The 23101-nt window shown below is 38.4% G+C and overlaps 2 protein-coding genes across 3 annotated transcripts; one reads left to right on the forward strand and one right to left on the reverse strand.

The window, feature by feature from the left end:
• The first annotated feature begins 575 nt into the window (after positions 1-575).
• On the forward strand, positions 576-3270 carry LOC136229578 (E3 ubiquitin-protein ligase WAVH1). The gene is made up of 2 exons (XM_066018457.1): positions 576-1198; positions 1291-3270. The coding sequence occupies exons 1-2, from the start codon at positions 812-814 to the stop codon at positions 3049-3051; spliced, it is 2148 nt and encodes a 715-aa protein (XP_065874529.1). The 5' UTR covers positions 576-811; the 3' UTR covers positions 3052-3270.
• A 14039-nt stretch (positions 3271-17309) lies between these two features.
• LOC136229417 (protein RMD5 homolog) lies at positions 17310-23079 on the reverse strand. 2 transcript variants are annotated; one of them, XM_066018183.1, is made up of 2 exons: positions 22916-23079; positions 17310-18830 (listed from the first exon to the last, which is right to left on the reverse strand). In XM_066018183.1, the coding sequence occupies exon 2, from the start codon at positions 18769-18771 to the stop codon at positions 17614-17616; it is 1158 nt and encodes a 385-aa protein (XP_065874255.1). In that variant the 5' UTR covers positions 18772-18830; positions 22916-23079; the 3' UTR covers positions 17310-17613. The 2 variants fall into 2 exon arrangements, with proteins under 2 accessions (XP_065874255.1, XP_065874256.1); XM_066018184.1 differs by lacking the exon at positions 22916-23079 and adding an exon at positions 20492-22078.
• Positions 23080-23101: the final 22 nt, after the last annotated feature.

Genomic DNA, 23101 nt, shown 5'->3' on the forward strand with positions numbered 1-23101 from the left:
GAATGAATAATGATTTGCCATTATTTCTATTAATTTTCCCTTATTCCTTATTCAAGAATAATTTGGGTTGTTATCATATACCAAAACTCATTTAATGCAATTATATATTCTTTTATATTTTTTTTTATGTCTATATTTATTATACATTAAACTTCTAATATTTAAAAAAAAGTGCATATTTACTCGTAACTATGAATTTGTGCAATTCTACTTTATAAAAGTCATTTTTTAATTTTTGAAATTTGAAGGGGCAATTTAAATTTTAGAGAAAGTACAAGGGGTAAGAAAAATATATTAAACATTAATTGTATAAAAACAAAATATAGAAGATAAATGATAAACATGGGGAGGCATTGAAGTTGCATTGCAAAATTGCAACATAAAGAAGAGGTCGGTGAAACATAACGTGAGAATAAGACAACACAAGGGAAGGGAAGAAAGAGAAAATCCGTTGACTTGTTACTGTAGGTAAGTTACTGACAGTTGCCGGTTATCCTGTGAATCCCAATACCCCAACTTTGCTTTATTTATAATAAAAGCCCCCTCATTCTTCTATTTTTTAATTTTATCGTAAAGTTGAAATGAAATGGATAGATATAACAGGTCCAATTAAAGAGAGAAAGAACAAGGAGAAAGGCTTCAGAGTTTTGTGTGCTATGGACAGAGAAACACACACTTAAACAGAAACTCATGAAAAACCACCAGAGAAAGTGATTTCTAAACTATCCTCTTTCAATTCCTCCATTAAATTAAATTCACATTTCATCTTCATCCTCTCCATCATTTCTCATCTGCTTCGACTTTTTCAACAATGGTGACTGGTTGGAGAAGAGCTTTCTGTACTTCTATTCCTAAAGACACTGAAACCCCCAATTCTACCACCACCGCCTCCGCCGCTGCGAATAGCCCTAGAATAGGCTCCAAGTTTGGGTTTTTTTCTAATCCATCAACACCTCGTTTGCATTCTCAATCTCAATCTCAGCCTGTTTCAACCCCAACTCTCCGTTGCCGGACAACCGCTGCTGCTGCTACAGCTCCGACGTCATCAGTGCCGAATAGCCCTAAACTTCAATGTAATACTACCTCTTCTACTCCTAAAAATTCAATCAGTCCTAGACTGTTCAATTTCTCGAATCCTTCCTCCCCCAAATCGCCTTCGAGTTTCTCTATCCTTAAATCAGCTTTCCGTCTCTCTAAAGTAAGTAATCATTCTTCTTTCTAATCTCTGTTTCAATCTCATAAAAGTCATGTTTTTCATCATTCTCACTTAGTCTGTTGTGTTTTTTGCAGAGTAGATGCGGAGTGTGTTTGCAGAATGTGAAAAGCGGCCAAGGAACTGCCATTTTCACTGCGGAATGTGGCCATGTGTTTCATTTCCCTTGTATCGTGAACAAGAGTCGGAATCAGAATCAGAATCACCTCCTTCTCTGCCCTGTTTGCAGCTCCACCTGGAAAGAATTGCCTTTGCTTTCCATCCACCATGATTCTGATGAAATTTATAAGAAATCAAGCGAAAAGGTCAAGGAACTTTCTAAATCGAAGAATCTCAGAGTCTACAATGACGATGAGCCACTCAGGTCTCCTTCCCCTGCTTCTCTCTTCAATCCTATACCGGAATTGGAAGAAAACGACGTCGAAGAAGGCGATGGATCTGTTACTGCTCATGAGTTTCAAGGTTTCTGTGTCGCTCCTGTACCCGTTAAAGCGACTAAGTTAGTGGAGGTGACTTTGCTGCCGGAATCTTCCATTGTCGCGGTTGGGAGGAGTTACCAGACTCAAGTCGTGGTGCTTAAAGTGAAAGCGCCTCCGCCGTCTCCATCGGCGCGTCGGCTTCCGATTGATTTAGTTATCGTGGTGGACGTGAGTGAGAGGATGCGTGGATTCAAGTTACAAATGATGAAACGGATGATGAGATTAATGATATCGTCGCTGAATTCCACAGATCGGTTATCGGTTGTGGCGTTTTCCGCGGCGTCTAAGCGGCTGCTGCCGTTAAAGAGGATGACTCCAGATGGACGTAGATCGGTGCGTCGTATTGTGGACGCGCTTGGAAACACTGGCCAAGGAATGAGTGCAACTGACGCGCTCAAAAAGGCCGCGAAAGTGATTGAAGATCGACGAGTAAAAAATCCCGTTGCCAGCATCATCATTCTTTCCAACGGCCACGATGATAGGCCCCACACGAACTACGCTACAGAAAAACGCTCATCGTCACTCGTATCGTCCACGCGCTTTTCTCAGTTGGATATCCCTGTCCACATGATCAACTTCAACGAAATCAGCGCGTCGAACTCACAGCTTGAAGATGCTTTGGTTAAAAGAGTTAATGGTCTACTAACCATTGCGGTTCAAGACCTAAAGCTTGAACTCGGGTTTGTTTCCGGTTCAGCTCCAGCAGAAATAGCAGCGGTTTATCCACTCACTGGTCAACCCACTGTTTTTGGAGCGGGTTCGGTTCGGATCGGAAATCTGTACGCCGAGGAAGAAAGAGAATTACTCGTGGAATTGAAAGTAGCAGCGTCTTCATCAATTAGGTCCCACCCTATATTATCCGTACGGTCATCTTTCAAAGATCCATTAACGCATGAGCCAATATTATCCAAAGAACACTCTCTTTTAGTACCTCGTCCACAAGCCGTTCGATCATCACTCCCAAATATCAAACGGCTGAGAGAACTCCACATCAGCACAAGAGCAATTGCAGAATCTCGGCGATTAATGGAGCATAAAGATTTATCAGGCGCTTATCATTTGTTGTCGTCGGCTCGAGCCTTATTGATGCAATCGAGTGATGAATCGACGAACGAGAATGTTCGTGGCTTGGAAGCTGAGCTTGGGGAGTTGCATCGGCGTAGGCAGCAAATGGTGCAGAGCCAGAGTCAGAACCAGAACCAGAGGCAGAGGAGTAATCAACAAGCGGAGGAGAAGACTGAGCCGCTTACGCCGACATCGGCTTGGAGAGCTGCGGAGAGATTGGCTAAGGTAGCTATTATGAGAAAACATATGAATAGGGTGAGCGATTTGCACGGCTTTGAAAATGCGAGATTTTGATAGTTTCTATTTTACTTAGTTTTGTAATTGTAATACAAAGGAATATTAATATAAGAAGTTAAAAAAAAAAATCAAAATCAAGCTTAACGGGAAATAATTCAGAAATGGGCTCTCATACCTTGAAAGAATAAGTACAAAAATAAAATAATAGTTTTATTGTTATCATATTTGAACAAATATTATATTTGATTCTATTTAATTTTGTAACTCAAAATATTTGGGAGTGTTTGATTACTTATTTTTTTTCATTTTTATAATATCACTTTAAAATAGAGAGATTTATTTTTACAATATCACTTTAAAATAGAGAGATTTATGTATTTGTTTAGATCATTTTTGTTTGCTTTGAAAATAATTTTGAGAAAATAGAGGATTTCTGCTTTTTAGAAAAATAGTTTTTTCAAAATAAAAGGCAATTAAACGAAATTATTTCATCTAAGAAAAATAATGAAGTGAAATAATTTTTTAATATAGAATCGTTGTTTGGCAGTAAATTGAAAACTGATTAGTTATTAACCTGGTTTATGATGCAGTTCGGAATCCACTAAGAGTTTTAAACCGTAAACTCACAAAGGCTAACAACTTCTCTAGCTAACTAGAAGGAGTGGATCCCAAATTCATGGACTAAATCCATAGAAAATCAAGATTCTCCATTGTTGAAGGATAAACCTTAACAAGCTTCACAAAGAAGAGTTTTAATTTGATTGATAAAAAGTTAACCTATTACAAGAGAAAGAGATGAATTTATATCATCTCAAAAACCCTAAAACAAATTACATGAAAGGGTAAATCAAATAACTAATTAAAATGATAAGAGAATGGGTAAATGGGGTAAAGGTAAGTGGAGGGGGTTGATTTGAAGGAGGGAGAGGAGCTGAGGGACCAAATGTGTAAATAACAAGGAAGCTGAAGTAAGGAGCAAGTTGCTGAAAAGTGGAAGTACGCGCTGCGTATCCAAAAGTACGCCCTGCGTGTCCAACAATACGCCCTGCGTGTTCATCAGTACGCCCTGCGTGTCTTGGCTGATGAATTCTTCTCAGGATCAGACACTCCAATACGCGGGGCGTGTCCAACAGTACGCCCTGCGTGTCCATCAGTACGCCTTGCGTGTCTTGGCTGATGAATTCTTCTCAGGATCAGACACTCCAATACGCGGGGCGTGTCCAACAGTACGCCCCGCGTGTCTTGGCTGATGACTCTTCTCCAGATCATCCCTGTTTTACACGAGGAGCGTGTCTTCTCTGTACGCGGAGCGTGCTTGACCCACGCCTCGCGTGTATGACCTCCTGGGCTTTTCTTTGGCTCAAGTTCTCAAGTACGCGGAGCGTGTTCATCTACATGCGGGGCGTGTCTGAGCAGATATATTGTATTGTTTTGGCCTCTTTAATCGCTTGTTGCTCGCACTTGGTTCTTCCTCCGGCTTCCCTTGCTCGGACTCGACCCTAGGGAAAGATGCTCCGCATCATTCATTCTCTCTTAAAAAGAATTTGACCCCAAGTTGCTTGCCACGCATTGAAGAGACGAGTTTGTTTTGAATGAACCCAAGTCCTCAAATCGAACCAAAGTGTTGTTCGAGATGAATTCAAGGAGTCCACTCCACATATTGTCGGACTCACCTTCCCCTCACGAGCTTTTCCCGATATCTCAACGAGTACTTCACCCCGGCATCCATCTTCCATGGCACTTATCCCCCAATCTCCACCAATATCGAACGCTCTACCAACATCGAATGGTATGTCTTGGCGGAGCGTGTCAAACCACTTCCCAACAAATGCTTGGACGGTCTGCCTACACCCCTCATTTCGTTGAGCATACCACCCTTGGAACCTCGTGATCTCCCCATCACGAACTTGAGGAATCAACTCAATCTTCTTCCGCTCATGGCCTACGTCAAAGGGAATGCCCCGACGACACATATCAACCCAACTAGGATCAATCACATAAGCACTCTTCAAAACCCCAACATGGTCTTGAGTCGAATATGCCCGGACCTCAATATACCTCACGCCATCAACCCGGATGCTAGGCTCAATCTCCACTCGCACATGGCCAACCTCAAATGACATGCCTCGGCGCCATAAATCAACCCAAATTGGAGCGATCCCTTGAGTACTCTTCACAACCCAAACACGATTTTGACTTGAATAGGCCCGACCTTCGCTTTCATTCATGCCACTAACCCGGCTACCATGCTCAATCTCTCCTTGCCCATGGCCCACATCAAACGGAATATCCCGGCGACACTTGTCAACCCACTTCAAAATGAACTCAAGAGCACATAGATTAGCTCCATCCTCACCTTGGGTTAACAACCCCGGAACTTCAAGACTTGCCACATTACTAACTTGGCCATCAATCCCCAAGTCTTGAACTTCTTCTACATACTCAACATCTCTCGGGCGGCTATCCCCATTCATCAAAGACTTCACAAACCCAACTCTCTTCATCACAAGATCGCTTCTCATTGACTCCTCATAGGGTTGATGCTTCTTCAACAAGCACCACATGTACCCCCGCATATATATAGCAATAAAGCGCAAAATAATGAGTTCTGAGTTTACCAAGTCTTGATCTCCTTCCATCCTTTCTATATTCCACGGGAAGCCATTCCCCTTCAATAAACCATCACCAAAGCCCCCAACAAGATCACCCTTCATGGTTCCATCATAGGGAAGGTTCTCCCTCAACATAAAGCTCACATTCCTCACAACAATATCCCCTCTCATGGGATCATCATAGGGAAGGTTCTCCCTCAACATACACACCCAAGACTCCAACACAAATATCTCAACAAAGCACCAAAGAATAAGTTCAGAATTTACCCAATGAGTGACTCGATTCTTTTGCATGTGGCTTGTGCTAGGCATCTCGATGCTATCAATAGGCTTCATAGAGCAACCTTCCTCCTCCTCTCTAGAGATCAGCTCACTACATGTAGAGCTAGGTGCACTATCTCCCGGATCCCATGCTATGTCATGTGGTAGCTTCCTCAAAGGTGGAAGTCTGTTAGGAAGCCCTCTAAGTGGCTCATTGGTAGGCATGTGCTTGTCACCCTCGGACATCGGCTCAACTTCCTCACTTCCCACTTTGCTACTCCCCTTCTCAACTTCATTCCCCTCTTGGGATTTGACTTCATTAGGAGAGTGGCTGGCTATCTCACCCATGGAACCCAAATCAAGGTGACTCAATGTCTCACCCGTTCCACCAATGCACCCATTCACATTCAACTCCCGAGTTGGACATTCTTCCAAAGTGGTCTCCGTTTTCTTACTAGGAGAACTCTTCAAAGGTATAAGAACATATCGGACTCCGCCTTTGCGTATGGTGTAGGTGTTGCTTCTTCCCGTATGTGAGGCATCACAATCAAATTGCCATGGCCTACCAAGTAGCACTTCACAAGCATCCATCTCCACAACATCACACATAGCTTCATCCCCATAAGCTCCAATAGTGAAAGGAACTTTACACCAATGAGTAACTTGAAGCTTCTCCACCTCGTTGACCCAACCAAGGCGGTAAGGTCTAGGATGTGGCTCGGGAACCAACCCAAACTTGCTCATGGCAAACCGACTAATGATATTCACTTGGCTTCCTCCGTCGATCACCATCTCACACTTCTTCCCACGAACTAAGCATCGAGTTCTAAATAATTGATGACGTTGGCTAGGCTCCTCTTCACTAGGCATTGGCACCCTAGTCACCAAATACACATTGTGCTCATCGCCATCATCATCAACTTCATAGGTGTCTTCATACTCAACACTTCCCGACTCATCCTCAACTTGGACCCGATTTTCTTCATCATCATAAGCACCTTCATTTCGGCCCCACTCTACATTTCCCGACCCATAGTTGTCTTGGAACCGATCTTCATCATCATAAGCTTCTTTGCTTCGGCTCCACTCTATGGTTCTCGACTCATCGTCATAATGGACCCTACCTCCATCATACTCATAGATATCTTCGTTATAGGACCGTTCAACATCCTCCAACTCGTCATCACAATGGAATCTACACTCATTATCTTCATAAGGAGCCCCGTGTCGATCCCACTTAACACACCGATGCCCACTCTCATCATAGTAGACCCCATCTTCGTCTTCCTCATAAGCGGCCCCATATTGGTTCCACTCAATGCGTCGACGTTCATCCTCCTCATGGTAAACTCTACCATTTTCATCATAATCAAATTCATATGCACTATGATAAAGTTCACCATCCTCACATGTTTCATATTCGGAAGCGCTCTCTCTCTCTCTTTAACCTCATCCTCGAATTCGCCTTCACAATAATCATGCTCCTCATGTCTTACTAGCTCATTCTCGGATTGGTTCTCCTCTTCATCAATCTCCTCCTCTAACTCCACTTCTTCATGATCATGCTCAAATTCATTTCACTCTTCATCAATGATCCGCCTTTTCCCATGACCTCTCGTTTCCTTCCACTCCTCTTCACAATTCGAACCGACTAACTCACGTGCCAAGCCGTCCGACTCAAAAGACATGCTACAACCCAATATGGTAGAACCACCAACATCTCTCCCATCTCCATAGCCATCAATCTCCACATATAAACCAATTTCATCATGCTTCCCAAAGAGATTAACAAGCCCAAACTCCTTCTCCCCCTCTTCAAGACAAATATCCTCAATGTCCCTAAGCATACATATGTGCCTAGGCCTAAGGGGCATTTCATCAAACACTTGGGGAGTACCTTTCTTAACATGGGTTTCTTCAAAATTTCCACTTCTCAATCCCCAGTCCTCCTCATTCACACATGCATTTAAATTCTCATCAACAATTTCATTAACAATAAATCCACAATGAGAACTTAAATCTACTTCAACATCACAAACAACCAATTCATCACTAATAATAGGCATACCCACAACTTCCACATCAAGATTTGAAAGCTTTGGATTTACCTCCTCATTGTGCAATATGGGACAGATTTGGGATGAATCTTTAGGAGGTGAAATAGTGGTTTCCCCATCTCTTTTCCGTTGGGCTCGACGTTGTCGTCTCCGGCTATTTCGGGTTCCCCTTTGGAGCCTCTCCATCTCTTCTTGCTCCAAGTTCTCTCTTGTCTTTCTCAACATCTCGGCATATTGGAGCCTCATCTCTATTGTCTCGGCTTCAAGACGTTCCTTTAAAGCTTGTAAATAACTCGGTTGAATCATTGTCGAAAGAAGTCTCCGTTCAAGGAAAACGATCGGCTCTGATACCAAATGATGCAGCGCGGAATCCACTGAGAGTTTTAAACCGTAAACTCACAAAGGCTAACAACTTCTCTAGCTAACTAGAAGGAGTGGATCCCAAATTCATGGACTAAATCCATAGGAAATCAAGATTCCCCATTGTTGAAGGATAAACCTTAACAAGCTTCACAAAGAAGAGTTTTAATTTGATTGATAAAAAGTTAACCTATTACAAGAGAAAGAGATGAATTTATATCATCTCAAAAATCCTAAAACAAATTACATGAAAGGGTAAATCAAATAACTAATTAAAATGATAAGAGAAGGGGTAAATAGGGTAAAGGTAAGTGGAGGGGGTTGATTTGAAGGAGGGAGAGGAGCTGAGGGACCAAATGTGTAAATAACAAGGAAGCTGAAGTAAGGAGCAAGTTGCTGAAAAGTGGAAGTACGCGCTGCGTATCCAAAAGTACGCCCTGCGTGTCCAACAATACGCCATGCGTGTTCATCAGTACGCCCTGCGTGTCTTGGCTGATGAATTCTTCTCAGGATCAGACACTCCAATACGCGGGGCGTGTCCAATAGTACGCCCTGCGTGTCCATCAGTACGCCCTGCGTGTCTTGGCTGATGAATTCTTCTCAGGATCAGACACTCCAATACGCGGGGCGTGTCCAACAGTACGCCCCGCGTGTCTTGGCTGATGACTCTTCTCCAGATCATCCCTGTTTTACACGAGGAGCGTGTCTTCTCTGTACGCGGAGCGTGCTTGACCCACGCCTCGCGTGTATGACCTCCTGGGCTTTTCTTTGGCTCAAGTTCTCAAGTACGCGGAGCGTGTTCATCTACACGCGGGGCGTGTCTGAGCAGATATATTGTATTGTTTTGGCCTCTTTAATCGCTTGTTGCTCGCACTTGGTTCTTCCTCCGGCTTCCCTTGCTCGAACTCGACCCTAGGGAAAGATGCTCCGCATCAGTTTAAGATTAAATGGAATAAGAAATATAAATATATAGTTAAAATGTGTATGGAATGGATGATTAGGTGAAGTTGGTGGGTTAGATGAGCAAAGGCAAGTGGGTTGTTAATGATAATGTCAAACTCAGCTGTGACATTATTCGTTTTCACATAAAATATATATCATCAGAAAGAATCATAACGGGTCAATCTTTTTTTATTATTAGAATTGATTAAATTTCTAATTGGACAATACTATAAATTTCATACAAATTATATTTTTAACACTTCAAAACTATAAGCAATCCGTCAATTTCTATCAAAGTCTACGGAACTGACTTTATAAATGAATTGGTTCTTATCTAAATCTTTTCCTCACAAAAAAATAGTTTACCTCTAGAGAATTACTTTAAGCAATTAAATTTGAAGGGTAAAAGGATTTTTCTAAATTATAGGAGGCAACTAATTTTTTTTTTTTTTCAGGTAAATACATAGAAAAGTAAAGATGTATTAAAAAAAAATAAATGAAAAGAAGGTAGGCAAGCACTAAATGACGAAATAATATTTGATTGAAATTTGGAAATAAGCGAAGAAGGGTATGATTAGATTAGATTAGATGAGAGGATTAGGTTGTTGACAAAATGACAAATGTACACCTGAAAATGATTGATTTTTGTGTGCTTCTCATGTGTTTAGCACTACTCTATTTTTTGGATTATTAACTAAATCCATTGCTCTATTTACCTAATTAATTCATTATATTCTATTACTATTATATGATAGAATTAAGGAAGTCATAAATAATTCAGCCACTCTCCATCCCATAATTAATTAAATAAATAAAAAGAAAAGGAAAAAGTAAAAAGAAAAAGAGAAGAAGAAGATTCATGTATATTCTTGATTCTTAATAAAAGGGGACATAATCATATCTTTCTCCCATTTATCTTCAAGCTTATAAAAGTTAATTTAATTTAAGCATCATAACTTCCATTAATTAGATTCATTAATTTCCGATTCCTATAAATATTTTATGGAGCTACTAACCAATTAATATTATAATATGGTGTTGACAGAATACCAATTCTGAATCCAATCATAAGTTTCTTGGTTATGGTGCATATCAATACTAGTACACAAATAAGATAATATTATTATTGTCTCGGCTAATTTTAACTAGAGTTGTTTTGATTCTTTCTTGATACAATTTTTACATATTACACATGCCACAATGAGTTAGTAAACATGGAACAATTAAAAAAGATTTCAAGGTCAATAAACATTTACATCTAATTTGGCGTCTTGATTCACGAATCACAATTGTATCCATTACAATCGTTTTAGGTTGAGAGCAACTTCATACCACTAACTGACCATCACATAGACTTCGGCTCCCATTTAGAGAAAACAACCTAATCTCATATAAATAAAAGATACATAGTACATTAAAATGTATTTAATTTATTCATCTTACTCACCTAAGTTACATACTATCCAATATCACTCTTCTCACTGAATTATGCATCAAAGCGGGATTACCAGTCCTCGGTCATTTCTTGATCATTTTCCTATTTTACTTCAGATAGTTGAAGGGTCTCAATAAGCTCAACTCACCTTACATCACATCAAACTGATGCGGTAAGCGTGGACTCGAACAATCAACATCATGTCTCAGCTGAACAACCTTGTGATCCCTACATCATCTAACATCCCTTCATCTTCAACTCATCCGTCAAGAAACAAAGCTCAGGTAGATGTAAATGACAACCCACTATAGGTTACACCAGAGTTCGACCAACAAATGGAGGTATGCTTGGGCTCTTTGCATCATGAAGTTCATGGACGAAATCACTAAGCAAGTTATCTACAACATAGGCTCGATCCAAGAAGTAATGAACATTCTTAAAGCTGAACACGCAATGGAGATGGAAGCCATTAGAGAGGATCTGAAAGAGGCAATGGAAGAAAACAAAGTGCTCGACATACATGACTCCATTAGTTGCTCTAACAGGAACCCCTTCGGCTAAAGTAAGAGAGCCTTCGTCAATAGCAATGGATTTTCCTACCTCAAGCAAACTGGTGGACGTCTGAAGGTTTGATCCTTAGGAGGTGGAATAATGAGTAGTGTATGTCCCAACAACGATGTCCCATTTATGTTCGAAGACATAGTGACTCCAACGTTTATTACACTGACCAAAGCAACATCATCCTTCTATCTTGTATTCATATGAGCACATCCACTCATATAAGAAGCCATCCACGCACCCATAGAATAAAAAAAAGAGTCAAATTGAAAAAGAGAGCCACCTTTAAGAATTTCTTCGTAACAGTTTTTTTCCGGCCAAATGGAAGGCTCCATTTTCGTATTTCATAACACAAAGATGCCCTTCATCGATCATCTCCAGCATATATATATCTAGTGCTAGAAGCTTAAAAATGCCAAAATCTTGTTCAAAGACTGATCTTCCTCAAGAGCTAAGGCTTGCTTTTTCTTTCAGGTATCTTTTTCAATTGGATCTAAAACCCATGAGGGCTTAAAGGGAAAGCCCTTTGGGTACATGCTATCAGGAGAACATTTATTTAGTCCCAACAAAAATCACTTTTGCTAGAAGCCTTTTATGTTGTCTACCTTGCTAGATAGAAAGTCGGGCCTCCGGTTTCCTATAGTCCAAAAGCAACATCATTCCCCTTTCTCCTTGTGGGTTTCCTGAATTAATGAAAATTTTCCTCATTCAGCATTAAACTTAAATCCGCACAAAACTTGTTGAAAGTTAACAATTACAACCAAACATTAGGTGACAATTGGCAGAGGCACATACGAAACCCATCCAGGACATCAACGATGGGGTCTAGGAGGGGGAATCTCATGCCATAGAACATCAATTAAACATAAACTCTAACAAAGCCATCTTTATCGCTCTTATATCCACCATCAATACATTGACCAAGATTGGGTAATTGCATCTCCATCTAGCCAAATTTTGGACATTCTCGAGCCTAATCTACTAATTGGGGGCGCTGTTAAGATGGAGCCTTGAGTCGAAGCCTTAGAGTTTTCCTTCTTCTCTACCATCACCATTTTGTCTTTGTTATAGTTCTTCTGAGTATGTTTTTTTGGGAGCCATGATCTCAGAGTCATTAGAAGATGATAGATCAATGATAATGAGCTTCTTTGGACTGATAGAGTTCTTCCTCTTCTCTACCATCACCATTTTGTCTTTGTTATAGTTCTTCTGAGTATGTTTTTTGGGAGCCATGATCTCAGAGTCATTAGAAGATGATAGATCAATGATAATGAGCTTCTTTGGACTGAGAGAGTTCTTCCTCTTCAAAACATCCATACAACAAAGGGGAAAAAAATAAGGAACCAATAAAAACTTATATTTTTTTTAGAAATAAAGAATCGAAAGCCAAGAAGAGGAAAATGTGTCGCCTTGATCTCCCTTTTATAGAATTCATTGGAGGAATGGTGAAACGTCGTCTTCAATAAAGGACCCTTGGTGACGACGCTAGTTGGGACTCACAAATTTTTTCCTCCTATTAACCTCTAGGTTGATCATCCAGGGTACATATCACAAATCCTATGGAATTAAATAAAGGTGGAAATGATACCTGCGAGAGGAATTCCATGCCTCACATGGATGACGTCACTTTGAGGCAACATGATGTGACGTATCAACTGTTGAGAAGGGAAGAAGATCAAGTGTAATGCACCAAACGCCATGACATATCAATAAGCGCGTTTAGATGATTAACATCTACAAAATATCGAACTCTTCTTAAAAATTGCAAAAAGCCTCACAAATCAAACCACAACCGAAGCTCTAAAGAGCTTTAAGAACCGAAGGCTAGAAGGACATCTAATATCACACAAATACTCTACTCTAAGGATACATGTGTCCTCGTCTCAAACTAATAAAGATGTATGAAGTAAGGAAGACCTTTGAATCAAACCACGTCAAGAATATGGGACCACAAAAACACGTGGACCAGTGAGATACATTCTAAATCCACTTCAGATTAGGATCATTGATTCACGTCTAGAATTAAGAAATTACAATTTTAGCATATTACTAATTGCCTAAATTAAGAGTCGACATTTATCCTCAAAGAAAGTTAAGAACCCACCCCATCTACGGAATTCTCTTACAATGTTTTTTTTATAAATTAAATATGAATTAAAATTAATCGAATCAACCCGATTAACCCGTATAAGTTGAAATGGTTCGTGACTTAGCCTCTGTTTGGGAGTTTGAAGGTTAAAAGATGTGAGAGTTAAAGGAGGCAATGGAAAGGAAAGTAAAAATTAACTTTGTTTGGGAGTTTATAGAATGTAAATGAGGTTAAATGTTTAACTTCGTTTGGGAGTTTAAATATGAAGGGGAAGAAATGTTAAATTTACTCTGCAGAGACAAAAAATTTTAAAAAACTTTAGGTTACTCCCATTAACTCCCAATTTGGAGGTTAGAGAAAGTAAACATTTAACCTCATTAACCATCATTTACTTTCAAAAAAACAACTCCTAAACAAGGTTAACTTAATATTTAACCTTCAATTACTCTCATTTACCTCTATTAACCCTCTTCCAAACAAGGGTTTAGTCAAATCGAACATGATAACCTTAAGAAATTATATACATAAATAAAAATTGCAGAATCTGATTTGATCTGTTCCATAATGAAATGATAGTAATTGTGGAAGGAGAGTAGGTGTATATAGTTATTTATGTTATGAATTATTAATGGTTGATTTGAACTCGTAATTACAAATGCATAATTAATGTAGGTTATATTATAGCTAAGGCAGTGGGATTCAAAAGTAAAACGGGATCCAATGAAGAAACATCAACTAATTAAAGTGATGACCACACTACACATATAATATCATGGACCACTAATCACATGGACAAATTACTCATTTCACTACTCTCTCTTTTTTTAAATTGTATTTTAAAATAAAATTAAATTAAATAGCTATTCTTAAGCACAATCCAATAATAGAGCAATCAGATTATATTTTATAATGTGGATTTGTTACAAGATTCCAACCAAAGTGAACGATTGATCTTATATTATTAGACACACAATTTTACGTTAAATTAATTTTTGGAAGAAAATGCGACAATTTCACAAATTAATAGCAATTTTTAGAGAGTAGAAGAAAGTAGATTATGTTCCGTATATGATCCGCGTAAGTTTCTGATTATATAATAAAGAAATTGAAACTAATTTCAATCATTGGGATAGATAAGAATAGAACTTATTTCTATTATTTTTTTAGTAGAATTTTTATCTCTTACATATATATGATTTCATTCTATCTTGTTGAGATATAGTAATTTTTATCTCTATCCACTTGATCCACCACATTGTGATTTTTTTTTTTTTATAATACACCACATTGTGATATTTGTGAATAACTTCATTCATAGGTAATATTTCACCATTTATAATGTTATGTCTAAAATTGTTTTTTTACTGCTTTAAAATATATCTTTATCCTATAAATATATATAAAAATAAAATCTCTACGTTGACCCTATGCTATGAGTAACAAGAAAAGCTGTTACTGATAGAGAAAAGAAGAAAAATGAAAAGCATAGAGAGAAGGTTTTATCCAATGAAGTTTGGACCCATTTCCAAAGGCATATTTAGCGTATAAAAGTAAAAATTGGACACAACTCAAGTCACCACACAAGTGACAACAGATGAAAAGGAGAAGCCTTGAAAGTGTGTGAAAAGTGCTAGAACATGAAAAAGTAGACTCCTTATTAGGGAACTTTGATCACCTCTTTACTTGCAACTCACATTTTCCCTAATTTCAATGCCTTTTGTCATTTTCTTTTCAAATACAGAATAACCACATCATTCTGCATTTTTCGATAATCCAAATCCCAATAAAGTTACCATTTTTCAACCACTCAACCTGAATCATTCAGATTCTGAAATTTCTGGATATACCATCTATCTATCTATGCTTTTTGCTGCCTGTTTCGTGTTTCTGTAATCAATTTCACTGTCAAATGTCAAACATAATCCAGAATTTGCATTCCAATATATTTCCTCCGGTCCACGATAGAAGTCTTTCTAGAGAATTTTTTTTTGTTCCACAATACATGACATTTTGCTTGAATCTATGCACATTAATTTACTTTTACCAAATATACCCCTATTTAAGTTGACGTTTTATCTTGGAAATAGATAAAGTTACTAGTGGATGCAATTATTACAAGGGTAACAAAGTCTTTTACTTAAAATTAATTGCATTTCTTAATTAGTGTGCATTAACCTTAAAAGACTTCTATTGTGGACCGGAGGGAGTATCTTTTAAACCCACCCCCAAACATCACTATACAAAGCCACAACCTTTTTGAGGCGCAAGGCAAGATAATACCCATTTAGGTCCAGTTTATAGCAAACAAGTAACGAGAGACTTTTCAAACTTAATATACCCGTTTGGCTTTCCTTTTCGGTTTTTTCGCTCCAAATACAACAACAACAACAAAGCTTTAGTCCCGAAATGATTCGGGTCGGCTAACATGAACCATCATATAAAACCGTGAAAATCAAGTCGTGTCAGCGACACAGATTCGCTCCCTCCACTCCGTCCTATCCACTACCATATTTTCCTCAATTCCCAATAAACTCATATCACTCTCGATCACCCTCCTCCAAGTTTGCTTAGGTCTTCCCCTACCCCTCACCACTACATCCCTTTGCCACTCTTCGGTTCTCCTAACCGGCGCATCAAGCGCTCTACGTCTCACATGGCCAAACCACCTTAGTCGGTTTTTTCTCATTTTATTCTCAATAGATGTGACCCCTACTTTTGTCCTAATTATTTCATTACGCACCCGGTCATTTCTCGTGTGACCACACATCCATCTCAACATACGCATCTCCGCCACCGACATCTTATGGATGTGGCAGTGTTTCACTGCCCAACACTCCGTACCATATAACAATGCTGGTGTAATTGCCGTCCGGTAGAATTTTCCCTTCAATCTATTAGGCATGCTGGAATCACAAAGGAAACCCGTAGCACTCTTCCACTTCGACCAACCAGCTTTAATCCTATGAGCAACATCTCCATCTACTTCTCCATCCGTTTGGATAATAGATCCTAAATACCGGAAGCAATCCGAGGCCTGAACAACTCTCCCATCTAGGGTGATTGTCCCTGCCTCCCTACTCCTACGGCCGCTAAACTTACACTCCAAATATTCTGTCTTACTTCGACTCAACTTAAAGCCTCTAGATTCTAGAGTTTGCCTCCATAGTTCCAACTTCATCTCCACTCCTTCTTTCGTCTCATCAACCAACACAATATCATCTGCAAACAGCATGCACCATGGTATACCATCTTGAAGTGAACTTGTTAGTTCATCCATAACGATGGCAAAAAGAAATGGGCTTAATGCGGAACCTTGATGCACTCCAATCGTAATAGGAAACTCTTCAATCTTCCCAACACTAGTACGTACACTCGTGCATACTCCCTCATACATGTCCTTTATGATGTCAATATATTTCCGCGAAATGCCTTTCCTTATCAAGGCCCACCAAAGTACTTCCCTTGGTACCTTATCATATGCTTTCTCCAAGTCAATGAAAACCATATGCAAGTCTTTCTTCTTATTTCGATAGTGCTCCATTAATTGTCTCATTAGATATAGTTGATCTTCCCGGCATAAAGCCAAACTGGTTTTCCGATATCTTCACCGTCCTCCTTAGCCTTTGTTCAATCACTCGCTCCCAAAGTTTCATAGTGTGACTCATTAATTTGATTCCCCGATAGTGTGACATCAGAATGGCATCTTATTGTTTCTCCAAATTTTGTTGAAAAACGTCGTCAACCATTCGATTCCTCTTTCTCCCAAACATCTCCAAATCTCAATAGGGATGCCATCAGGTCCTACTGCTTTCTTCAACTTCATCTTACTTAATGCCATTTTGACTTCACCATTTTGAATTCTCCGCAGGCATTCATGATTTATCATATCGTGATGGATACTTATATCTCCAACATTTTGACTTCCCATGGTTTTTTCGCTCCAAATAGTGGAATAAAATTATTTAGTTCAAACTAAAATACAGCTACTAATAACTAGGCTATTTGTAAATAATAAATAACAGCTGAACCAAACATGTCCTTGCTGTTATCATCATGTCCCACTACCTTAAAAACCCAGAATCCTGGAATTAAGATTTTCCATTCCCAACATGATAAATATGAAAAAAAAAAAAAAAAAAAATGTGTATTTACAACAAATGCATAGACAGAGAGTACACAACAGACCAGCTTTGCCACTATCACCATACCCTTGGCTTTAGCTTCACAACACAGCGCCACCAGTTTCTTTCTACAGAATTTCGTACATTAATAAGAGAGATGCAGGAATACATGTAACCAAACACATCAGAAATGTAGCTGCCTGCATTGTGCTGCATCGATATCACATGGACAATACGGGCACTTAAAAGTTTTCGAGTTGTTCTTTGACATCTTATTGATAGATTGCTTACACAGCACGTGACCGCACTGCATCAACATTGGTGGGTTCTCATCAGAAGATTGCTCCTTAGATACCGGACATACAAACATAGAATGGAACTGAAACTCTTTATCCAGCTCCACTGGCACTGGCAACTGCTTCATCGTCTGCCACTCCTGTTTCTTTCCCAACATCACCGTCATAAACTTCAAAAGCGGGGGTAAACCTTGAAAACCTGCTGCTATCGTCACGCCCAACGGGCTCTCGAAAGACTGCCCCAGAAGATTGCAGAATTGTCTTGCTAGCTCCTCGGCTACAACATTCCAATTAGTCGGCGACAATAGATGAGAATATGGGGAGCGATCAAGCTTTCCTGCCCACAGGAGACAAGCCATCAGCTTCTGGATTTCACTCAAATTATTGGAAGCTAAAGGAGCAACATTAGATCTGACATATGCAAGAGCTTCATTTCTATTTCCATTTTGCAATATTTCCACAAACTGCAAACGATGAAGTTTTAGCTGAAGGTCTGACCCACGTTCTTTAAGCTTATCAGAGTTTGCAGCAGCCCAGTTTAATGCAGGCTCTAAGTTCCGTTCTTTCATTGCTTCTACTATCAAATACATTTCAGAGAAAAGAGATCTTAAATCAGCAGTAGATTCTGATTCATCAGCTTCATTCACAAAGCAGTCCCCAATGCTGAACAGGCCCTGCCGGTAGAAATGGCCTGCAATTATCTGATTGACAGTGTGAGAATCAAATTCGACATTTCTATAAGCCTTGGATATATCTGGGTTGAAGGATTTCTCAAGCTGCTTTGTGTATTTGCTGAGGGCTACATTCAGTTCCTTCTGTGTGCCTTCTAGTTGACTCTGAGGAGAATTTTCTTGCAATTTTTTGTTAAGTTCACTGAGAACTAATTTATAGTTAGATTCATGGCCGGACTGTTCAGTTAGTATAGTTTCCAATGCCTTTCCAATTTCTAGCATGATCTGGTCAATCACTTCTTGAGCTTTAGAACTGGACAGCTTTTGCTTTTTTGCAACACGATCAAACGCATCCTTAATGGGATTCAGATCCATTTGGACGTTGCTATTCACTGAATAAACAGTTTCTTGTAGAAAATCAATGTGCAAAGTACCTGCATAAAGTATATAAGAACTCTCATCAGTTATGGATACAAAACTAAAGAAACACTCACACAACAACGACAGGAAGCAATATTAGCAACCTAACCATACTAAAAAAGAAGCCTTCATTGTGTATCTGACATCTTAGATTTATTAAACAAAAACCACTTTTATTGAGACAGTAGAATGATTTGGAAAAAATTAAAAAGAACTAAGCCACCACACTCCTGATCTAGTACCTCATGCAAGTAATGAGCAACAGTCAGAACAAACAAAATATATAGATCAAATGGCATGGCCTGGAAGAACCACAGAAAATTGTCAATGTAGAGCATAAAATGCCAGGATGGTTTGGCATCAGAACTGGCTATACCATTCATTCTCTCTGACATTATAAAATGCAAAACACGTGAAAGTCTTTAGGAAGTGAAACTATCACAATGAGATGCAATTATGAAGCACAGAAACTTAAGACTTCTAAAAGTTTCCAAGTTCCCAAAACATTTTGGAAACAGAAGTCAACCAATTGGAGTTACATCCTTAATTTACACATGCTATCTTCTTTCCTTGCAGGTTCACCACTGTAAGCTTCTATACCCAATTTAAATTTTTGGCATCTGTCCTTTTACTTGAGCATTGTGATTCACCGCAGCAAACTTATATAACTCAACATATCTTCAGAGGCAAAGAAAGTATTATTTTCCCTCTTCCAATAAAATTTTCAAGCTACATCCTTATAATACTAATATTTATAACTACACCCCTATAATCCTGTGAATTTTTTTTAAACCCCTATACTTTATATTTGCATGTTTAACACCCACATTTCTGTCTTCTGTATTTTTGAAATATTGTTTGAAAGTGTCCATCTCCGTGCTACATAGCAATCCAAATTCAAAAGCAAGGATAGACGCTACAAGAATAATCAGCTCAAAAGTATCCCAAGTCAAGGGGCCAATAATATTATTTACAGGCTTGACATAAAAACAATAAACATAAAGTAGCATTCAGATTACATCCTTGACTAAAAAAAAAAAAAAAGGGCGGCCCGGTCGCATTACGCGTCCCCGCTGAGCGAGGGTCCGGGGAGGGGTCCCACCACAAGGGTGTATTGGGGGCAAGCCTTCCCTTGCCAATTTAATTGGCAAGAGGCCGCTCCTAAGACTCGAACCCGTGACCTCTGGTCACACGACAACAACGTTTTACCGTTGCGCTGACTAAATAGAAAAAATCCAAATCATCAGAATCTTATATCCCCAAATGAAGCTTCATTCAGAGAGAGTAGAGACCCTAGAACAACCAGAAAAGTTCAAACATGGATAGTTAAGGAAATGCAAAGTAATGAAACAACTTATCATACATGACACTGACACCCTAAGTCCAGCTTATTTGAAATTCGAGAAAATGCATCATATTTTAACTATGGTTCAAGTACAACAAGTTTAGCACGCACTAATTCACTTCAAAAGCAAGAATCCAACTACCCAAGTACTCCTCACCTAAAAAATATAAAAGATGCAGTTCTAAGGGTAACCACTTTCAGAGAATACAAATTATTGCACAATCTTAACTGTAACGACCTTCACCATGCAAATATAGTCCAAAAGGCTATGATTAACGCCAAACCAAAACATGCGTCAATCTAAGTTCCAATTCGAATATTCTTGCTTACCTTCAAACCCTAAAATCAGTGGGTCCTTAAGGACTTCAGATTTGCTATGCCTTATCCATAAGCATGCGTACCATGTAGTATAACCAAAATTGAGCAACTTATAATGTCAAGTAGGAACCCGAAACCTACTTCACCTGTGAATTGATGGTGAGACTAAATACATATAAAATATCCTTAACTTATTTTGTTCCCTTCAAACAATTCAGATTTCAACAACAGAAAGAAGTTATGGCATTGATTTCTGATACATAACAATCTAACTTCAACAAACAATACTTCCTTGTGGACAATCAAGAAATTCCATGGCAGCCCAATTTTGAAGTATGACAAAGATGAAACAGCTAAAAAATATAGCTTTTAAAGGAAATCATATCTAGAGATACAAAAACATGCAAAGAGTTCGCACTAAAATTAGGAAACATGCGTGCCAGCAATGATGGGAATGACCACCTGGACAGCCTAGGTGCTCAAAATCGAGAATCCGTTCTGATTTTTCTAGATTAGTCCGTCTAGGCGTTTTTTGGCTATCTAGACGGCGTATAGGCCGCTGCCTAAGCGGTGATCGGAACAAAAAACATATTTTTTAAAGAAAAATTGTTTTATTATAATTCACTTTTGAACATTGTCGCATGGTTGTTGGTGAATTGTGTTTATTATTTTCGGATATTTCACTCATAAATTGTAATACCTTCAACCTTGAACCAATCACTGGAATACCGAATAAGCCATAAAAATCAATATGCATCCTCAATAAGAAGCTAAAGTTCGATAAAGTGGATTACTACCGTTGTAAGAGAATTGAAGAATAATAATCCGAATGCATAATAGTATAACTAGGTATATTATAGCAAAATTCAATTATACAAAAAATTAATTGGGTAAATATATAGTTATAGTTCATAACCTCACTTCTATTTCATTCACTTTAATCCAAGTATTGAAGTATTAAAGCAATTTTATGCAGTTCTTCACCTATACCATGATAGTACATTACAGTAAACCTTTTCACCCAAATTTGGCCAAAATGAATGAAGTTCTAAACAGATCTACATCCCAACTGGCAACTGCTGTAAATATGTTCTGCACAAATCTTGTCCATGCAAGCATAGATATAATTAAACTCATTAGAGTAATTGTCTTTCTTCTGTATTAGAACACTTATGCAGTACAAAAATAGATACAGAGAAATCATGAACAATAAAATAACACATTCTGCATTTCCTGAACGTTAATCTACCATTGAATAGGATAATTTAGCATCTCAGGAACTTACTTATCAAACCTGACCTAAAAATAATAATAATATCAACAAATAATGCTTACAAAGCCAACTGCCAATTTACACGAATCTGAAGACAAACATCTGGAAATATTACATTGTATAGAATCTGTACTTCCTATTTTTGCCTAAAAAAACAATTTTCAATAGTAATTTAGCATCCAAAAAAATGATAACTGAAAATTATAATTCAAAACTTATGTCCAACTAAACTTCAAAAAGTGCCAACCTTTCTGAAGACTAAAGACAAATACATTCAATTGAAAGAGTAAATATCTATAAGGTACATGTCGATATATATTAGTTCTGAAAAACTCCTAAATTTTCCATGCTGCCCAAAAGTATAAACAAAAATCCATTCACAACCAGGCACGGTAACCAAACATCTAATGTATGTATCTGAAGAAAACTTAAACTTGCAGAGACTAATCATCTTTCACATGGTTGTATATCAGATTGATCCCCACCAATGAATTTCTGCTTTATATACTTTAAGACTGGTAATCATCAATTAACACAACCAAGGTAGTGAAGCCATTCAAAATGAAGTTCTATTGTTTCTCGGGATTCTATATTACTACTTCCCTAGAACTGAACTTGTAAATTATTCTAACATCTACTGTCTAAATGGAAGCTTAGTTTTAACAGTTCATCAAGAAGATCAGATTAATCTTACCACTAAATAGATAGCAAAAACACTTAAATTAACATAATGCATTCTGGTATTTCATTCAAGTTCTTTAACCAATACTGATAACAAGATTCATCCACCCAAGATGCTTTTTTTTTTTTTTTGCTGTAAAATCAAATACAAAAGCTCAGTCACGAAAGAAGGAAATCATACAGTTCATAAGATCCACACACCACTCCACGCCCATCAAAGAGTAAACTTATGAAAAAAAGGCAAAATTAACTCCAAAAAGAGAAAGTATGCCATAAATAAAGGGAAAATCAAAGTAATATAGATAACGAGAAATCGGCCAAATATAGAATAACACAATAAATTAACAAAAAGAAATCTCCGCTGGATAAAAGAGAAAGATGCAATTGATCCCAGATTCAGAGAATTACACACCAAAAAGAAAAAAGCAGCACAACATAGTACACAGATAGAGAGAGGAAGAGAAGAAGGGATATAAGGTTACCGGAAAGAAGAAATTAGAGAGAACCCTCGGGGGGATGTAAACGCCGATATACGGAGGAGGAAGGAAGGAAGGAGAAGAGGCGAAGATTCGGATATTTATTTGCTGAAATAACCTTCACATTATTTAATTTCATGATTTTAATCTTTTTTGTTTTTTTACATCGAGGTCGGCGGGTTCGCTTCTGGA

The sequence above is a fragment of the Euphorbia lathyris genome, chromosome 5 (genome assembly GCF_963576675.1).
Source record: "Euphorbia lathyris chromosome 5, ddEupLath1.1, whole genome shotgun sequence".
Taxonomy (NCBI): domain Eukaryota; kingdom Viridiplantae; phylum Streptophyta; class Magnoliopsida; order Malpighiales; family Euphorbiaceae; genus Euphorbia; species Euphorbia lathyris.

Excerpts from the sequence above, each read along its gene's own strand:
- LOC136229578 (XM_066018457.1), top strand. The coding sequence starts at position 812 with ATGGTGACTGGTTGGAGAAGAGCTTTCTGTACTTCTATTCCTAAAGAC. Across the intron at positions 1,199-1,290 it reads CAGCTTTCCGTCTCTCTAAA|AGTAGATGCGGAGTGTGTTT; the intron begins GTAAGTAATCAT and ends TGTTTTTTGCAG.
- LOC136229417 (XM_066018183.1), bottom strand. The coding sequence starts at position 18,771 with ATGGATCTGAATCCCATTAAGGATGCGTTTGATCGTGTTGCAAAAAAG.